The 20,142-nt window shown below is 43.9% G+C and overlaps 2 protein-coding genes across 5 annotated transcripts in view; one reads left to right on the forward strand and one right to left on the reverse strand.

The window, feature by feature from the left end:
- LOC106659721 (serpin I2-like) overlaps positions 1-20,142 on the forward strand; it is a 49,018-nt gene that overhangs the window by 21,929 nt on the left and 6,947 nt on the right. The window contains exons 1-2 of one of the 3 annotated variants that reach the window (XM_014382397.2): positions 10,598-10,658; positions 11,293-12,173. The exons of 1 other annotated variant lie outside the window; for it this stretch is intronic. In XM_014382397.2, the coding sequence (XP_014237883.1) occupies positions 10,647-10,658; positions 11,293-11,895 (615 nt within the window). In that variant the 5' untranslated portion in view covers positions 10,598-10,646 and the 3' untranslated portion in view covers positions 11,896-12,173. Of the gene's footprint in view, positions 1-10,597; positions 10,659-11,292; positions 12,174-20,142 lie in introns of those variants that run through there. One more of the 3 variants, XM_023457871.1, reaches the window with a different exon arrangement.
- LOC106659720 (histidine-rich glycoprotein-like) lies at positions 509-12,221 on the reverse strand. 2 transcript variants are annotated; one of them, XM_023457869.1, is made up of 3 exons: positions 12,143-12,221; positions 983-1,468; positions 509-849 (listed from the first exon to the last, which is right to left on the reverse strand). In XM_023457869.1, the coding sequence occupies exons 1-3, from the start codon at positions 12,143-12,145 to the stop codon at positions 637-639; spliced, it is 702 nt and encodes a 233-aa protein (XP_023313637.1). In that variant the 5' UTR covers positions 12,146-12,221; the 3' UTR covers positions 509-636. The 2 variants fall into 2 exon arrangements, with proteins under 2 accessions (XP_023313637.1, XP_014237885.1); XM_014382399.2 differs by lacking the exon at positions 12,143-12,221 and adding an exon at positions 1,665-1,792.

Consider the following 20,142-nt stretch of genomic DNA (forward strand, 5'->3'; position numbering starts at 1 on the left):
TGATAATATATGAGATATTCAAATGATACGTTGCGCAAACCACTGTATATACTATACGCGCGCCGCTGCCGCGCGACTTGGTAACGGCAAAAAAAAAAGTTGAAAAAAAAGGAAAAGAAAAAAAAACATCGCGCAGTGTTTACTCGGATGGATGGAGTGGTACTGCGTGCATTACGAGGCATGTAATAGCTGCCACATCTATAGGTGTATGGTGGTTGCGAAATGATAACAGGTGTTTTTATCTTAGGTAAAAAATAAATAATATGGTATTTTATTCACAATTTACATGTACAAAGACTTGTTGTTTTTTTTTATATTGCCGCCGTTATCGATAATAACAATTAACGGCCTCTAATCGATGGTTACATGTCTCTCGAGCTGTATTACTCTCTTGGTATAAAAAAAAAAATTAAGTTAAAAACGCGATCGGCTCCGCATAAAGGAGCGCGTACCGCGTTCAACGTCATCCGTATAATATAAAGAAAATTAGTTCGCGTCGCGGGACAACTCGAGTTAATTATTTACTTTCTTCTTTCTTTCATTTTTTTTGTTCATAGTTCAAGTTAAACGGAAAAATTAATCGAGATAGAGATCTTCGGTCCTGGTAATTTTTTTACTTTGAGTGAGTTTTATTTCTTAATAGTGGAGTCCGTGATGTCCGTGTCCCAATTCCAGGAGACCACCGTGATGTCCATGATAGTCGTGATGACCATGATGATGCTCCTTAACGTAGACGGGGTAGGGCTCCTTGACGACGACCGGCACTTTGACTGGGTACGGGACTGGCTTGTGCACCTCGACGGGCACGTGGACTGGTACTTTTACCTCGTAGGGTACTTTCACCGGCACCTGTGCGTGTGTGTGAGAGAGAATGTGGCAGTGAGATAACGCGCGTCGATTAATTACGCTTGCGTGGCGCGTGCATAATTTATCATGTCCTGCACACACAAAAGAAAAAAAAATGAACAAATCGATCACTCACCTTAACGGCCACCTTGACGGGATAGGGCACGTGCTTCTCCACCGTGACGGGGATGTGCTTCTCGTGGACGACCGGGTAGGGCTGGGGCACGTGCACGGGCACGGGACGGTCGACGAGCACCTTGACGGGCACTTTGACCGGGTAGGGCACGTGCTTCTCGTGGATGACCGGGTAGGGCTGGAGCACGGGCACGTGCTTGGTCACGACGTGGGTCTTGACGTGGTGCTGCTCGTGAATGATCGGCGCGTGATGATGGAGATCGAGACCGTGATGCGAGTCGTAGCCGTGATCCACCAGACCGTAGCTGTGGTAGTCACCGTAGAGGTGGCCCAGGCCGCGCTTGGTCTTCTCCTCGGACTTCTTGGGCTCGTCGCTGGACGCGGCCGCGACCGTGTCGTCCTTCTTCTCGGCGGCTGCGGCGGGCTCCGCGGCCTTCTCGGCCTCGGCCGCCAGCGTGAACGCCAGCAGGCTCAGGAATAACAGGGCCTGCAAAAGATTTTGCCGGATAGAGAGAAGAGAGAGGTGGCGGGTAACACAAATTTTGTTTTTTTTTGTTTTGACGAAAAAAAAAAAGCAGTTTTGCTGTTTCGAGCAAGAATCGAGTTTACGGTCACTGATAATAATGATACTACGGCACACTTAAATCTCCGGGTCATTGCGACGAATGCGCATGATTACTCACTTTCAATTTGCCGTCCATGCTTGTGGGCTGGCAGAGCTGAGTTTTAGAGAGTAACGCGTACTGAGTCCTAGCGAGCGTTTACCCTCGGCTTTTATAGTCTAGGAGGAGATAGTTGTATATATAAGGCGAGAGGCGAGCAGCAGCAGTCACGGTGTGTGTACTGCAGAGTGGGCATGTTGTGTGTATACATACGTATCTCCTTCGTGCGTGTGTACGTACGTGTCTGTTGCGCGGGCTACCCGCGTGTGTGTGTGTGCGAGTGCACATTATGCCGATTATTGTTATGATGACGATGATGATGACGACCGAGACGTAGCCGCGATGACCATCGCAACTCGTTGCAAACGCCCCCGTGTGAGAGAAAGAGAGAGAGAGAGAGATCCCACCGCCGCCGCTGCACTGACTTTTCTCTTTCGTCCTTGGCCCTTGCAGCGTCGCTATGCCGCCACCACTGCTGCTGCTACGTTGCAGCGATTTCGCTTGGCAATTCTAATTATTGTGTGTTGGATCGTGTATATGGTGTATACGTACACACACATAGAATCTCGCGGTGTACGTGTGTGTATGCGAATGACGGTCATCATCATCATCATCATGATCGCCGCGATCATCGTCATTGTGCGCAAATTGTTTTACACGATTTCCATCGCGCGTTTCGACATCATCGCCACGGCTCCGCGAAGGTAACGACGAAAAATTTATATGCGGAGAGAGAGATATATGAACAATGGCGAAAAGTTCGGAAAATTATTTAATCTCTCGTGTATAAAAATCGATGCACTCGGCGGGGATCCTCCCTCCTCCTCCTCCTCCTCTTCGCCCTCGAACCATCATAAAACGTATACGCGTTCGTTGAGCGCAGCTCCGAAACGGGGGGTGGTGATGTAGTATATAGGGACGCGACGGGCCATCATGGTTTTTCACGCGCGAGCACGAACGACGTGTGTGCAATAGTTTAAAAAGATATAATCGATACGACGTGAAACATGTATACGTACGAATCGAGCCACGCGTATTGTACCAGCGATCGGCATTTTTTATTAGCATCGTGTCCAATTAATTTGTTCGTTCGATCGTGCGTGCATCGCTTACGTGTATATGCACACACACATACTTACACAAAACAAACAGCACGCGCGATAACGCGTATCTCTGTTACGCCGTTGCTCCTCCGTATATACTGCACTCCTCTCCAATTATAGCATCCTTTTCTAAAACAATGAGCTCGCTCGTTCGAGCGCAAAGTATCGGTGTGTGTGTGCGTGTATCGTGTTCCACCTGCGCGCGGGCCCTTGTTTTTGCGCCTTTCTTTTTGTTTAAACTTTTTGTTTTCGTTTTCGCAAAAACTCGATATGCGATACAAGTATAATAAAGAGTAACGCAGTACATCCCAAACGTGCGATGCGCCAATTAATTTGCAGGTCGTTGTAAAATCTTGACTGAATTTTACTTTTCATTGTGTTCAGCGCGTTATAATTACTTATCGATGCATCGTACGCAAATTAGTCAACTACATCGATTATTTTTCGATTCGACTGATATTAAACTGCAAAGTTCATGATGCTCCTTTTCTCTCTTGCCGATCTCGTATAAATGCATAATATTTTCTCTCGATCGGAAGAATTTCGACTGTACGAAGCATCGAATGTGCTTGGCTGTCTGCTTCGTGCCCGCTGTGCACAATTAGCGATTATTTACAGACGCGCGCGCAAAAAGCTGTATGCATAGTGACAATCGATCGCTCATTTGGAAGCAAATTTCGAACGAAACTAGGTCGATTAAACAGAAACCACAGATAAAGAGAGAGAGAGAGAAAGAGACAGCCGCGCACGCGCACCGGGCCTTTTAAATACCTTTGCCAGCTCGAGTCTACAAAATTATCTGCGCTTTTGTTTATTGACTGATGAATATTTAAATTGCTATTGCCGGCGGGAAAATAAAGCGCAAAAACGAACGGCTCGAAATGAGAATTATGAAGAGGAGCAGCGAGATTATATGTGTATTCGCGCGTTATGATTTTTCTCTCTCTATCTCCGCGTGGCATATATAGGTAATATCGACGCGATTGATTACTTAATGGAATAATTAATTGTCACGCGCTTGTGTTTACGTGCCTGGCGCTGTGTCTTGCTGCCCGGTGCACCACCTGCAGCAGCAGCAGGAGAAGAAAAATGACAAAAATGCAACGACCTCTAATCCCATTGCTCTATACGAGCGCGGCGAGGAAAAACCAGATACATATGTGTTGCGGAGCAAAAACACGATCGACTCGGTCGTTAAGGATCACGACGAAGCAAAAGCAGCAGCCACATGTGTATACGTGAATAAAGTGTCGTCGTCGTCGTAGTCGTCGTAGTCGTCGCGGCTGCTTGCGTAAAATCGTTTGATTGGCAAATATATATACGTGTGACTGACTACGGACAGCTCGTATATATACGCGCAGCAGCGTATCGGAGGAATTTCGATTGTCATTGAGCGTCGTCGCTATGTATACTATACGCGAGAGCTCGAGCGCGAATTAACGCAAGAATCTTCGCGAATCGTTTTCGTTAGCTTGACCCACATACTCGTTTTAGGCAAAGGTTGTTCATATTACAGTGCACAACGCCATACGACTGCAGCAGCAGCAGCAACTCTATGAGCGAGCGCGATAAATAGCGCCGATCGTTTCTCTCGGCCATTTTACATTTTCTTACGCGCGCCTTGTACTACATACCTAGATGTGCGTATTATGGCGCGCACGTTTTTGACACTTTTCGGAATCGATCTAGGCGGCGGCGACGTCGATATAAACTACTTTTCTCCTGACCGATTCCATATAGGATCGCTCGAATCGGGCGCGACTCGAAAACGACTCTTTTTTTCTCTCCATTCGACCCTCCCTTTTCGATAATGCAGTCGCGAGACTACGTGTTCTTTTTTGTCGCTCCTAGGTCTTTTTTGACCAAACACAGCATGAGCAGCAGCTCGATCGAGCTCGGGTATTTCTATATAAAATATTTTCCAATCGGCTCGACGCGCGTATAATAATTATTAAATGTTACTTGTAATTCGATAATGAGCGTCGAGATTTTGCGCGGCGGCTGGCTTTACGGCGGGCTGCGTTTTCAGTTTCACGTCCGATTGAATCTCATTATACGTATACGCAGAGAAAGAGAGAGAGCAATTATAATTGCGCGCGCCGATGTGTTTTTGCCAATTATTTCGGAGATGATATTCGCGCGCGAATAACAAAGAGCACAAAGCGAGGCATACGTACGTACTATGGGTTAACAAATATTTATTTAAACGTCGCTGCGATCCTTTTAACTTTGTAACAAATCCACGCGTTATTGTAACGTTACAATCGAGAATGCGTGCACGTGTGCGTGGGCCATTGAACTTTTAGAAATTGTTGTTTACTCTCGCGTCATTAAATTTCCGCGCTCGCAGCCCAGCCGAGTCGCACATATATAAATCTTCGTTCATGCAGAAGGTCATATCAGAAAATGTGTGCGTTTCGTCTTGTTGCGTGCGCTCGCGTAACCCCCGCGCGTGTGATCGATTAAAGAGGATTATACATTTGCAGCGGATCGAGCGCTCGCAGCAGTCCTGAAGAGTGCCTAGATCGTGGATAAACGTTCGACCCAGTTAAGAGTGACCTTTTGCCAAATCTCGACCACGCGGTCACGAGAGAGCGAAACAAAGCTAAGAAAACAAGAGGAGAAAATTTATGCGCGATCGGTCGAGCGCGCGAGCCGAGGATGTACTATGTAATAATCTATATACATTGCAGCCGCGCACTGCGCTATGCATGTGTAACTTGATATATTATTTTGATTCACGCGCGTCTCACCGATGATTTATTTACTCTCACTCTCTATATCTCTCTATGTATGCGCGCGAGTGGCACGTCACAGCAGTACATACACACACATGCACGAATTGTGCAATTGTCCCATTACGTAAGGCACTTGTACGTATAATATACATGTGCACCGTAAACTTATAATACGGCAGGTATACGTTTATACAGAGAGTCTCGCGAGTCTCTCTCTCTCTCTCGCGGTAATCGAATAAAACACTTCCGATTTGCAGATAAAGCGCATAAATACGCGAATACGAGGCGTCATCGTCGTCGTCTCTATACACGCGTAAGCGTGTCGAGAAACACGCGCAGCAGCAAACTCGCGGGATATTTTACAGTTGCAGTATTATACGTACTACGATCGTTTGTGCTATGCCGCGCGCGGTCGAAAGCTGATACTGCCTACTTTGAGAAAGTCGCGCTTATACACACACACATACACGCACATAATGCGCCAAGTGTGCTCCATCAAATATTATACGTACTGCTCTCGTTGGGCCTCCTTTTCTTATGTAAAGGAGACATAGTTGCGGAGCACACACACACACGCATAATACATGCATATATATATTTTATACGTACGAAGTACTTCCGATACGCTTTATGAATAATTTTATACGCGGATATGATATTTGTCCATATCTACGATATCTGCTATCTAGCTTTCGCCGCCGCGCTCGCGTATCTGAATTAGCTCGGAGTGACTCGACGCGATATGATATTTCGACTTGTGTCGTTCCTTGGAAGGTAAGCCGAGTATTACCCGCGCGGGATGACTTTAATATCGCGCGCAGAATTTACCAGGAAAATTAAGGGTGAAATTACAGCTCTATATTATACGCGCGTTTCTTCATACACATATAACCAATGAGTGCGGGGGCGGGGGGGATCGCGCCGAGCTTTGAAAGTTCCCAATGCGCTGCGCGTATAAGTATAATACACAGAAAACTTACGTATAACTATGCTGTACGCGGAGTTACGCGATTCGAGATCATTCGACACTGAAACATTTTAGTTTACGATTTTTCATGATAATCTCTCCGCGCGTGTGCATAATAATATAATGTATAAAACTTTCACGCGCGCGCGTAGTTGAATTTGAGTTAATTTAATTTATTATACATTATATACACGTGTTCCACCGTATATATACGTGCAATAAGTTTTCATGTATATTATGTTCTCGCGCGTTATATTATTAGATAATCAGCCTGTGTCAAAAGGTTTCGTCCACGCGCGCACATTTCGACAGTATATATGTTTGAAACTCCCGCGTGCGGTTGCGATTTCGATGACTCGTTGATTTTTGATAAGGAAAAGGAATCGTCGACAAAGGAGTCCAATAAAGCTTGCGAGAGACTTTGAACTTTCGCTCGATAATCCGATGTGTATAAATCAACGATACGGTGCGATGTTTGACCTTGCGCGAATTTTCCTAAGCGTCACGCACCTGTTACTTAATCAGCGTTACATATACTTATTCAACCGGCTTGGCGTGTGCTTGACGAAGAAAAAAAAATTTTTGGACGGCAATCGACACACAATATGCTTTATTGCATTGTTGCACCTGTTTGTACAGTTTTTCGAGTCGGTTTGAGAAATAATTTACCGAACTTTCGGGCGATTTAACATCGATACAAACACGCGCCTTTGTTGAATGTTCTCTCATTGACGCGAGGGAAAAATGTTGCATTGCCACGTGGGGGGTGTAAAACACAGCTCGCTCGAGCAATTCACTCCTCGCGATCTCTCATCGGAAGGAAATTACGGAGCTGCGACATTATGACGCACGTTCTGCTGTTTCAGAATATATAGAGAAAGAGAGAGACAGAGAGAATTATTATGCAAAGTAATTGTTATAATTGTAACGAAATATAGTCAAACGACAATTCTCTCGAGTGCTCTCGCATAACGGGGGGGAAGAAGGGGGTCAAACTCTTACGCACGATATAGCATAAACGCGCTTTGCGTACTCTATGATTATAAGCCCCTCTCTCCCTTATATACGCGAGACGGCGGATTACATAAAATATTACAATTGTAAATTTAGCTTCGAGCGATTAAAATACTTGTTAAGCTCTCTCTCTCTCTGGTCTTTATTTATTTCATTGGCCAAGATTACGCGAAGCGAACACGCGCCAGCAGCAGCTTTGTGTCTTATAACATACATAGCTCTCGATCGTGCACGCGGGCCCGGCGTAACATATAGACAAAACACACAAAGCTCGTATACGTGTGCTTATAAATGTGTGCCGGAGAGTGAGACACGAGAGATAAGGTGACAAACGTATACATACATATAACATAGGCGCAACGAGCTAGGGACACCCTCTCCGAAAAGCGAAACGATCGTTATATTGTTTAGCGTTGTGTATGTGTGTGTCTGTGTGTGTGCAGTGCCTGCACGACGCACATACGTTTGCTGCTGCTGCTGCCGCAACTGTAAGCTCTTACGTGCACTGTAACAGCTCTCTCGTGTGTTCCACATTCAAATTTTCAACAACTCCTAGTACTCGCGCGCTCGAGAGCTTATCGTCCCTATAAATCTTTATATTCATTACGTAAAATGTCTCTCTGTGTGCGTTTTTTTTTCTTCTTCTTCGTCTTCTTGTCAGCAGTCGCGCAGTTGTAATATCCCCCTTTCTTTCTTTTTCGTCGTCGTGCGTCGTGCATATAAAGTTGCGTAAATTCAATTGTGCAGCAGAGCAACTCCAGGCAGCTCGCGCGCATGTATATAAATAGGATCCGAGACTGACGTTTTGCTTATTTATTAATACGCAGAGAGAAAGAGAGAAGTCGTTTGAAATCTTCATTTCCCTGATACTCGAGCTGGAAGAGCTGTTGTATCGATTCTCTACGATTTCATCCGATAATGAATGAATTTTAATTGACGGCAATTACGAAAAGAATATCGATATAGATATCAATATTTCAATTCTTCCAATTAGTCAAATCAACGCTGCTATATATACACACACACACCTCTCTTCGGCATCGATATTACTATGCGTTAAAGAAAATACGCGCGCGTAAAGAATTGCGCATTGGGATATTTGTTTTTCAATATTAACCTGCGCCGCGTGCGCGCGCGCGTTGGGAAACCTCATCGATTAATATGAGCGTTGAGATGAAAAATTGCAAGATTTCGCTGTGTAATTGGTCAAAGTATTAAATTCTCATATTGACATTAACAAGTTGCGTTAAAATCGCTGTATGAGCAGCAGCGCCGTACCCTATGCAGCGGCGTTGGCAATTACATACATTATCGATGAAGAAAAAAAGAAAGAAAGAGAGAGAGAGAGAGAGAGAGAGAGAGAAAAAATTAATAATTATTCCAACCGCAAATGTATCAGCGCAGCGGCGTCGATCCAGCTTTTGTGCCGCGTGTGCGTAATATAACACAATGCGCGCGGCAAAACTTATATATTCCCCGGTGTACATTATGACATTGTTCAATATATATATACGTACAATCGGCCTAGGAAAGAGAAAGTCCTTGTCGCCCGCCTGTGTGTATGTGTGTGCGTCGTAGTACAACACATAACGTTCGGCGCGATCTTACGCAGTTGCATGTCTATGCGAATCGACAGGCATGAGGCACACACTACCAACAAGCCCTTGCCGCGGCGCGCGATTATTCAATCGGCGAGTTTAGCCACTGGAAATTCAGATGTCCTGCGCGCGCGCGCGCGTGTCGTGTCGTATATACTACGAATTCGCCGGACAAAGATATTATGCGTGTATATATATTTTTTTCTCTCATTTTGTTATTACAATTTATGGAGTCGAGCCGAGACTAGCTGCGATGGATTTACAATTGCGATATAGAGACGTATAAGAGAGAAATGCTCTTGGCTCGTTTTGAAATGCTCGATTGTGCTAATAAACATCGCGTTTACGCAGTGTGGACGCGTGTAATACACAACACACACTCACACACACGCTAGATATATATAGATTATTCACGCAAGAATGTCGTTTAATGAGTGCATCTTACTTTGCATAAAAACTAGTTCTCGCGCGCGAGTCTTGTGTGTGTGTATAGAGCTCGAGCCGCACAGAGGCGTGTACGGGGGTATGTGCACGCCGCGGCGCACTGAATGGAGAAACCACGGATTTTTTCTCTCGCATCGACTTGTTTTTCTTTCTTTTCATAAATTCGCATCGACGCCTCGATTAATTTTTTATTGCCCATACTACCGAGCCTGCGCCTTGTTACATGCGCGTGCGCTGCATCTGAAGAAAGAGCTCTGTGTTTATTCAAATCGCGCCGCGCGCGCACAGTAAATCACTATCAATTCATAGAATCAATTTAATGTTTGCTTTTTCAATCCGCGATATGAGTTATGGTCTTGCGAGCTGAACTTGAGAGCTTCCAAAGGCTCGCGTTACGCAAGGCGCTGTATGCATAATAATTATGCAGTCGCGATCGCGCGCGGCGCTTGTAAACACCTCTCGATTGTGTCACGCATCATTGGCATCTGTTCTACCCTTTTTTTAACTTCTCTCTCTCTCTCTTAAAATGATAACTTCCAAATGTAGCGCAATAAGTTTGAACTTTTAGCTTTCGGAGTTTCGTAAAAAAAATACATTGAAATGTATATTTTCATTTGTGCAACTGGATAATTTGGCAATCGACGTGCTCGCGAGCGCGTGCGATCGGTTATAGAGTTGTGTGCGACTCGTGGGAAAACGACGCGTACGACACACGACGGCGGCGACGGCGGCGGCAGAGCTGGACGCTCTAGAAATTCTAGAAATCATGCTATGCACATAAACGCACGCAGGCAAAAAGCCTTTTAATACCATATATCGGGCTACCACTATGTCGTATTTGTACTTGCGTGCATTTGTGTCCGCGAGGCTGAGCGCGCGTGTGTATAAACGCACACACTTACACGCACACACACTCCGTAATATAGTCTAGTCTAGTGCGCGGGTAAAAGAGAGCTATGGAGCGGTGGTTGCTGCTAAAAGCGGGGAGGAGGTGGACCGCCGTCGCCTGTGCACACGCCGCCTATGGCGTATGGCGCGAGCCTTGTACCCGCGCGCCAGGCGAAAGTCTCAGGTATATAGGTAGCTGATTGTTGCCAAGAGCGATCAGTCCGTTTGATATTCGTGTGTGAGTTTCCGCCATGAGAGTACAGGTGAGAGAGAAAAACTTTGATATCGAGCATTTTTCGAGTATCCATGTAGAGCGACCCTTGCATTTTTTTAACTTCATGATTTTTTTTTTATCTTCGCGGTTCCGTGGTGTATTATTATTATTCGCGTTTAACGTTTTTGTGCTGGTTGTATAGTTAAATTCTGAAAAGTGATGCTTGTATGTGAGTCTCAATTAACAAATCAATTGGTTATCAAAGGATAACCGTAGCAGCAAGTGCGTGAGTAAGGCTTGTGTGATATTTTTGGATTTCAAAATTATTCGTTCACTGTAGATTTTAAATTTTCCTGTATCACTTACGTCGATCGTAACTTGCCCCTTGGACAACTACTGTATAATTTTACAAATTTCAATCTTGTGGTCGTAAAATGCTAACGTGTGATTTTTCAATTAATAACGCGAATAGTACTTCGTAATGATATAAATTAACCTGTCACGCAAAAGACAAATGAACTCTTACTCGGTAATTCTTATACTAGGCAAGTCTAACAATTTTTTAAAGAGCTTTGGCTATATGATCCAAAAAAAAAGTGACGAACGCAATTAAAATAAGCCACCTTTCCCAAACATTACCAAGTACGATCAAGATACCATCAAAATTTTTTTACCGCAAACAGATATCGATTGTTTTCTGCGTTCTGGTGAGCCTGGCGTTGGCTCGACCAGAGGGCAAGAAGCCCGAGGAGAAGGCGGAGGACAAGAAGGCCGACTCGAAATCGAAGCGCGGTCTCTTCGACCTGGGCATTCACGACTTTGACCACAGCGGCTTGGACCTCGGCCACGACTTCGGCGGCCACCATGGCTTGGAGCTGCACGGCCACCACGATCACGGCCACATCACCGACGTCACCATCCACAAGGAGGTCAAGGTGGGCGTGCCCGCCCCGTATCCCGTCGAGAAGCAGATCCCCGTGCCATACCCGGTGCACGTGAAGGTGCCCGTGGACAACCCGGTGCCCTATCACGTGCCCGCCCCCTACCCGGTGCACATCCAGAAGAACATCCACGTGCCCGTGGAGAAGCTGGTGCACTATCCCGTCCACGTGCCCGTCAACGTGCCCGTCGAGGAGCCCTACCCGGTCCACGTACCCGTCAAGGTGCCCGTGCACGTCGAGAAACAAGTGCCCTACCCCGTGAAGGTGCCGTACGTCGTCAAGGAGCACGTGCCCTACCTCGTCAAGGATCACGGCCATCATCACGGACACGACATCTGGCATTAAATCGTCTTGGCTCTCGAGCTTCACTTATTTTTTAATAAATTTGAACAAAAAAAATGAAAAAAAAGAAAAAGAAACACGGGTGTAAATATTTATAATGTGCAGATGAGATTAGCTTCGATTAATGTTAAAACAATACTTATTTTATTTTGTACGCAAATAGCGGCGCGCGAGCTTCGTCGAGCCGCGTCACTGGGATCTATCGACTGACCGATAGATCGGTTCAGTGACGAATTGTCGACGCACTTACCATTATAGAGCATTATAAGTCCATGATCTGTTTTTCATACATGCCAAATTGTAGATAACACGCTGGATCTGGATCCCTGTCTTGGTACAGTGGGCCATTTCGTCAGCTGTATCCACGTCTCTATAAATACAATTTATTTTTAATAGTAAAAAACAAACAAAAAAATGAATTTGCGACTAGATTTTTTTTCATTGACAACAATGCAATCCTTGACTGAATTTTTTTTTCATACAACGATGTAACATTCGACACAAGCGAATTATATAGACTCGGGGTGGCATATAGAGATGACACGTGGTAAGAAAAATTTAACTTCTGCCGCAGTCGTTAATCAGCGTGACATAAGGTCAGTAATCTTTCACCTCACCGATAGAAAGACGTATAAAGTGTCGTACATACGATATTTACGTACACGCGCATGAGAACTTGTTCGTTTATATAACCGATTTGTATATATGTAGTAAATGCAACTCGTGTATCTGTATTTAACCATTAGTTTTTGCCGCGCGTCTCATAGATGCATTAAACTAACGATAAATATCCCGCGCGAGAGAGAGAGAAAGAGCCGCACTTGCACACGAGCTATTTGTGTGCATGTTCCCTATTATAGGAGAGGAGTTCCTTGTTACGCGCGCGCCTTATTACGCCGCAACGTTTATTACATTACCTATTACGCTTGCATTTCGAACATACTCTCTCGCTGTGTGTATCGATGTTTGTTTTGTCATATATAGCCCGGTATACGTGCATTATACGGATATTTATGGATATTATTATATCTAGGATATTTATAGCTAAAAAAAATTCGTAATTGTTCATCTTTCGTAAACATTCGTAATTATCTATACGATGCCGATTATGGATACTGTACCTGCGAAAGCCGACCGAACCCGCGCCTATATAATGTTTATAATTGATCACTCGACGAATTAACTTCATTGTAAGTTTGTTACGGCGCGATGTGCTGCTGTTCTTCATAACATTACGCGCGCCCCGTGTTCACGAATTTTCCCTCTTTTCAATTCCATAAGCGTAACGAGTAAATCAACGAGCTTGATACACAAGCGCGGGGCTAAATTGATACGATATTCAAAGTACGCGGTAACTACTTTTATTAATTTTTTTTCTGTGTGTGCCTTTTCGACGGTGAAAAAGAAAACACTAGGCAAGTTTTTCAGTTTGTACTATAACAACAACAAAACACAGTGCAGAGAGTCGCGCGAGGGGGGCAGCAACACAACAACAGGCGCGTGCTCAAGCTCGCACGACTGCACGCATCTGGCGACATCAATCTAAATGGAAATTTGTTAAATTATTCATGAACGAAAGAAAATTTTAATTTTTACTCGCTATATAAAGAAGAGCAGCGCGTGGGCGGCGGTGGCGTTTTAATTCGCGATGCCTATACAGTACGTACGAAACGTGGCCCAAAGTACACGGGGCTTCTAATCTTTCGCGCTTTCGGTGCGCAAGAAAATCGTCGAAGTTGTTTTACACGATTTATCAACCTCGAACGCGGTACAAGTACACAACAAAGAATAACACATACACACAATGTAGTACGGAGGCACAAAAGACCTCATATCGCCAAGCGCCGAGGAATCGAAGTGAAAAAACAAGGGAGACTCGACGTAAAAATGCATTGATTAATCAGTCGCCAGCGATCGACGCTTTGCGCGCGAACGACGAATAATTTGCTCGCTCTCGCGCGCGCGTGTGTATTATAATGCATACCTATAGGCTGCTGCAGGTATTCACTGCAGCAGCAATCAAGGACGCCCGATTGAAGTATTATGACAGATCATTTCTCAGCTGCAGCAGGTCTGCATCGTTTATATACGAACGCGAGCAAACGCTATAGTACACTCTCGCTCGCCGGCGTAACCTAGATCTTTGCCATTCACAATATAACGTCTAATACGCTGTGCTCGCAGCGCACGAGGCTCTTTCACAAATATTATTCCGCAACAGATCGCAGCTATACGTACGTGTGTGTGCCTGTGCGTGTATGCATAACCGGTCGCTCTATATACTCTCTTTAACCTGTAAGCCGTACGTAGTATTACGCTGCACGAACGCACACCCTTTTTATTTCTTGCGCAATGCAGGCACATTCACCGGAAATGTGCTTATATACGCGCCGCTTGCCCGTTTGTTTCTCTCTCTCTCTATGTCTCTCTATATCTCGCTTTTTTCTTTTCTGCGTTTTTTTTCTCCTTGCCTCTTTTTCTACTCCGTGACACTGCAGACTGTTCAATACTAGCGTAAATCAGATATTACACGCGATCGAACCGTACCGTACAGCTTCGATGCTTGGAATCGCTGTGTCTTTTATTTTCTTCTCTTTTTTTTTCGTTGTTCTCGCTTGCCCAGAGAATTCATACGATACGTGCCGCTTCTGATACGTTATTATATTGTTCGTCTCGTTATACGTACCGATAATTGATCGTTATAATTTATTTACGATGGCAAAATTATGAATGTACTTGGGAGCGTTTTTTATTCAGCGGGTGCCTGCAATTAGCGTATTATACGTATACCGACCCGAGAAAAGAACGTACATAAATCCTTTCGTCGCTCAGCAACTATATTACTACTACGCGCCTTCTCTATATACGGCTTTTGAACTCTCGGGGTGGCGCGGCGACGTAGCTCGTTGTCGTCGTCGTTTTCTTTGCGCTCCTTATATATACCTACGTGTAACTCACGCTCCGAAAACTTTTACGTACACGTGCACACGCGCGCGCGGCGCCATATACATGCATGCCATATACTCGCAGCAGCAGCAGCAGCAGATCGCAGCGTGACGAGCAGAGATTTTCCAAAGAGCGAACTTTCGGAGGAGAGATGCCCTTCAAGAGTCGGAGGCATTATTCTGCGAGGCTGCGAATTCTAGGGCGATAAAACTCTTGCTCCCCGAGCTACTACTACCACTGCTGCTACTGCTTCTGCACCTAGAGCGTAATGGCTAACGCCGACGCGTTCGAGTCCGTGTTATTATGTAGAGACGTGTCGAAAGAGAGAAATGGAAAAAGGAAAGTAAGAAGAAAAAAATTTCCAATTTATAAAAATAAAAGTGAGCATATCTAGTGCTTTACACTCGTACGAACGTTTTGTAGAATTCTCGATTTCTAGTGTAATAGTTTTATTTTATAGTGGCACCATTAGTACCAACGTAAGAGTACTTATGTTTTTGAATCGGTAAAAAAAACCTTTCACATGGAATTTATTCATACATTTTCCTTTTTTGCATTATCTGTTTACAACGAATATCGGCATTGCGCTTTTGGAATGAAATCGCACGTATATCCCGATCAATTAATTGAGGTGTAAAAAACGTGTATTACCCAAGATATATAGATACATTTTGTATACGCGCGGGAAAATCGAGGCAAAGTGTACATAGAGGGTATATGAGAAAGAGAGGATGGCTGGAGGAACATCGAGGGGTCGAGATGTGGGAGGCATTAGCGTTAGCTGCGTACACGTCTACTATGGGGGGGGGGGGGGGNGGGGGGGGGGGGGGGGGGGGGTAATCAAGTAATTTATGCACTCGCGCTCAGGCCATTAACGGCTAACCCAAAAACATCGGGAGGGACGAGGCGGTGGCGGCAATATCGAACTGCTTCTGATGTTACTCGTGTGCAGTGCTGCGGCGCTATGCTGTGTGCGTATATACGTACACCGGAGCTCTCACACCCTGCACGCGTGCACCGATTAACGCGAGGATGAAGCGCATGGCACATACGGATACACGTATACGCAACGCACCATGCAAAATATCGACTAGCTCGAAGCACCCCGATTTTATATCGGTTCTCTCGGAGCCAATTTTGCTATATGTGGTCGCGTTATTTACGCAAGTTCTTATCGAGTGTCTGAAAGCCTCGTTGATGCCTAATAGTTCTATAAAGCCGATAGCCTCGTGGCGCATGGATCACACATGCACTCGAAAAGATTTTCAATGTTTTCGGATTACTTAAACTTGGATATACTCACCAGAGAAACGACTTATATTAAACGCGTCAGTATTTAAATTTTTTTATGGTCATGAGGAACGAACGTAGTGATGGTGGACAGACTCGTGCTCGAGAAAGTTTTCACCCATGTGACGAACATCCTCCATTATGATGTCTCTTGGCGCGCGACGAAATCTAATACGCAATATACTTATGAAAAAAAAAATTATTCGTCGCATGTGTGCGTGCAAGGATGCGTTTTCGCATACGTTGTTTCTTAAAAAGTCACACAACTTATAATGTGCTTTGTAATCATCGTGCTGCACCGAGGTGTAAAATTTTGAAATTCGCCCTCTCTCCGCGGTAAATATTTCACTTTCCACGTCTCTTGCACGCACGCGTGTTGCTGCCACACTATAATTTAGGCATTCGACGCGCAAGATGAAAGAGATTCTCACACTCGCGAGCAACCAACTACGCTGTTCGGTGATGCGTTTAAGTAATAACAATTATTTTTGATGAATGCACTCTTGAAAAAATGACGGCGTGATCGTGTCATCGAAAAAAACCCGAATGCGCTTTCAATAATAATATGTTTACATAGATACAAAACCGTACAATATAAGCAAGAGTTCAACTTATTGTTCAACTGATTATTGAATTGAATACAAAACTGGGTTAATAGTAGGGTTTACGTACAACGATAGTCACGAAAACATGAGTTAAAGTTTGAAATATTTTATTGTTTTGAAAATTGAATGATATTCATGTGAGAGATTTCCAAAATAACATATTGTACTCATGTGAGTGTAAAAATAAAGTTTCCGATGAGTTCACATATGTCTTGGAACAAACTCCTGCTCCTATGGTTTGATACAATTATGTACTTTCATGTGCTTTTGGTGGTTATCCTTTACTCTAAATGTTTTATGACAAATTTCACAATCAAAGGGTTTATTCCGTTCATGTACTGCGTTTATGTGCCTTTTGAGGTTTTGTTTTTCTCCAAATGATTTGTGACAAATGTCACATTCGAAAGGTTTGCTACGGTCATGTACTGTATTCATGTGAGTTTTGAGATGGCTCTTTTGTCCAAATGATTTGTGGCAAATATTACATTCGAAAGGTTTACTACGATCATGTACTATATTTATGTGTTTATTGAGGTTACCCTTTGATGAAAATGATCTTTGACAAATGTCACACTTGAAGGGTTTGGTATGATCATGTCCTGCATTCATGTGAGAATTAAAGGAACTCTTGTATCCAAATGATTTGTGACAAATCTTACATTCGAATGGTTTGATGCGATGATGTACTGCATTTATGTGAGTTTCAAGGTTAATTTTTCGCCCAAATGATTTGTGACACATGTCACACTCGAAGGTTTTGCTTCGATTGTGTACCGTAATTATGTGTCTTTTGTGGTGCTGTTTTAGTCCAAATGATTTATGACAAATATCACATTCGAAGGGTTTTATTTTATTATGTACTGTATCTACGTGATAGTTTACGTAATGTTTTCGACTAAATGATTTGTGACAAACCTCACATTCAAAATATTTGATCGAACCATGTACTGTGTTTATGTGAGTTTTGGTTCGATTTTCGTTTTCTACTTTTAAAATAGGAAGGCAACTTTGATTCTCATATTTGCAAACGGTTGTCGATGAAGACTTTAATTCTGGTTTAACATATTTGCACTCCAAATCTATAAATATTTTTTCATCTAACTCTTTTTTTAACGACATAACCTCATTCATGTGATTTTCCTAGAATAGAAAAGGTGAAATAGTTTTTTATAATAAAAAAAAACAGAACATTAATCAAATTATGTAACTCACCGATGATTTATCAAACGTGAATGTTTCAACGTATTTGGCTTCGTAAGGGTCCACCGGGTCTGGCCAAGAATCGTTCGACTCCTGCTTTATCCTGAAGAATAATTCAATTCGATAAAACAATAGATCAAAAAATACTAATGGCATGCACAAATATAGTTATACCTAACTATGTCCTCGCAGTTTTCCATCTCTCGCTCGATTATAAAATTTGCACTTTACACACTGAGAAAGTATTAGAGGTTATGAGCCTAGAGTAGCCAACACTGTTTCTCGTTTTCACCTATGTACACTTTTGCTGATATGATTTTTAAACAACTCGCTCACTCGAAGAATTTCGCTCTTCCTTAGCGACCGAACGAACTGTACTCGTGCATCAGCGAGATGATCTCGCATTTGTGATAGTAGTTGTGTATTTTTATTGGACTTGATCGTATGATGATACATTGCCAGCGCATTTGTGATAGCTCCTTGAAGCTACTTACCCCCTCTACCGTCGACTTGCTATATACGCAGTAAAGCAAGCTGTGATGCGTGTCAAGTATTCGTATTCGATCAAACCTACAACAAAATTGGTTGTTTGCACATAGTTCAGATTCTTAGCGTTTTCGCGTTACTGCTGTAAAATTTGAGTTCACATCTAACGTACATCAATACGATACAATGGTTTGCGCTGAATTAATATAAGCTCATATTCAGAGTAGAGCGAGACCATACATTTTATGCAGCTTCGCTCGGTACGTATCTTTATCTCTGTAAAGCTATGAGATATATGAAACACGAGCATAATAGGCATACCTCCTGTACTATTGTCATCTGCGCGGACTTGGTTCGGGCAATTCGCTCATAATGTGCATAAAGCGCCGCCTATACGCGACGTCACATAGTCGCCTCGCTCGATGCGCCATTATATAATTGAGTGAAAATTCCAAATCTTCGAATCTCTCCTATAGCTGGGCGCGTGTTATATGGATTAAAACCTATATGCGACGTGCCAGGTAGTCATTTATTTTTCAAGCTCTCGCCTCGAGCTGCAGACGCGAAGGAAGGATGTGTATAAGTAGACCGTACGTACGATATCCCAACGAAGAGAGGTGAAATGCACTTCTATATATATACTGTCTGCTCGCGCGCGCGTTATATACGGAGGGGGATGGCAAATAAACGATATGTTGAAGCTATTTCCACGTAACGATTTAATGAAATGCCGTGGAGTACGACGTGCATCAGAGCAGAGCCTTGCAACTACACTCGGCATACTTGCAGCTGTTTGACGATGGTCTTGCGTGTACGATGACTCGCTCGAGCTCGAGCTCATTTCTCTCTCTCTCTCTCTCTCGCTCTGTGTTTGACGATGGAGGGCTTCGATGCGATTGTTATATCTTGGCAAATAGTCGTACATAAGCCGGCATATGTGGAATCGGTAATCGAAAGATTAAAACCGGAATTCAATTGAAAAACGTACGTAGTATGGATCTTGGCCTCGAGCGTCATTTTACTGCCCTACAATAACTCGAGCATTATATATACGCGAGCGTCGCAGGTGGAGCCGCTTTATAAAATATATACGAAAGATAAAAAGCTCGTATTACAAATCGGCGCTTCGCGCGGAGAAGTAACTGCAGGACAAGTATAAAAAAAAGCTTCTATCTTGGTGCGTTACGTAATATTTCCGTACTTTAATTCTTCACCCTTTTTTTCCCGCGTTTATCTTTCGACCGCGTTTTTCCTCCCTTCTCGGGGATCTCTTATATTCAAGCCCGTGAAGCAGCAGCCCTGCGAGTACTTATATTTGGTTATTTCTACTGACGATCCTTGCGAGCGTTTCAGCAACGGCGAACGACGCATAATTAAGTGCGAGACGAGATAAATTTAACGTAATTGAAAAAACGCCTCATTTAGTCGAAAATTCGATATCTAATTTTAATTTATCTGCGGCGCGAAGAAGTTTTACGTATAGATATACACGGTCGCTGCTCGTCTTGCCACACACGAGTGTAACGAGATTAAAGTTCGGGCGCAAGGCCCAAGGGTTCGAAAAGGCAAGAGAGAAGAGGCGGCTCACGGCGCACACGATGGTGTGCGTTGGTAATCAGTAATTATTCTATTAACTACCAACGAGGACGACGATGGCGATGGCACACCATGGAACATCGAACCCGTACCTGGCAACGAAAGAGAAGTGAGAGAGAGAGAGAGA

Source organism: Trichogramma pretiosum, unplaced genomic scaffold, assembly GCF_000599845.2.
Source record: "Trichogramma pretiosum strain Unisexual culture from Peru unplaced genomic scaffold, Tpre_2.0 scaffold21, whole genome shotgun sequence".
Classification (NCBI taxonomy): Eukaryota; Metazoa; Arthropoda; class Insecta; order Hymenoptera; family Trichogrammatidae; genus Trichogramma; species Trichogramma pretiosum.

Bases quoted from the DNA above. Each gene is read 5' to 3' on its own strand.
- LOC106659720 (XM_014382399.2), bottom strand. The intron at 850-982 runs GTGAGTGATCGA...ACACACGCACAG, and splicing joins CCGTCAAGGTGGCCGTTAAG to GTGCCGGTGAAAGTACCCTA.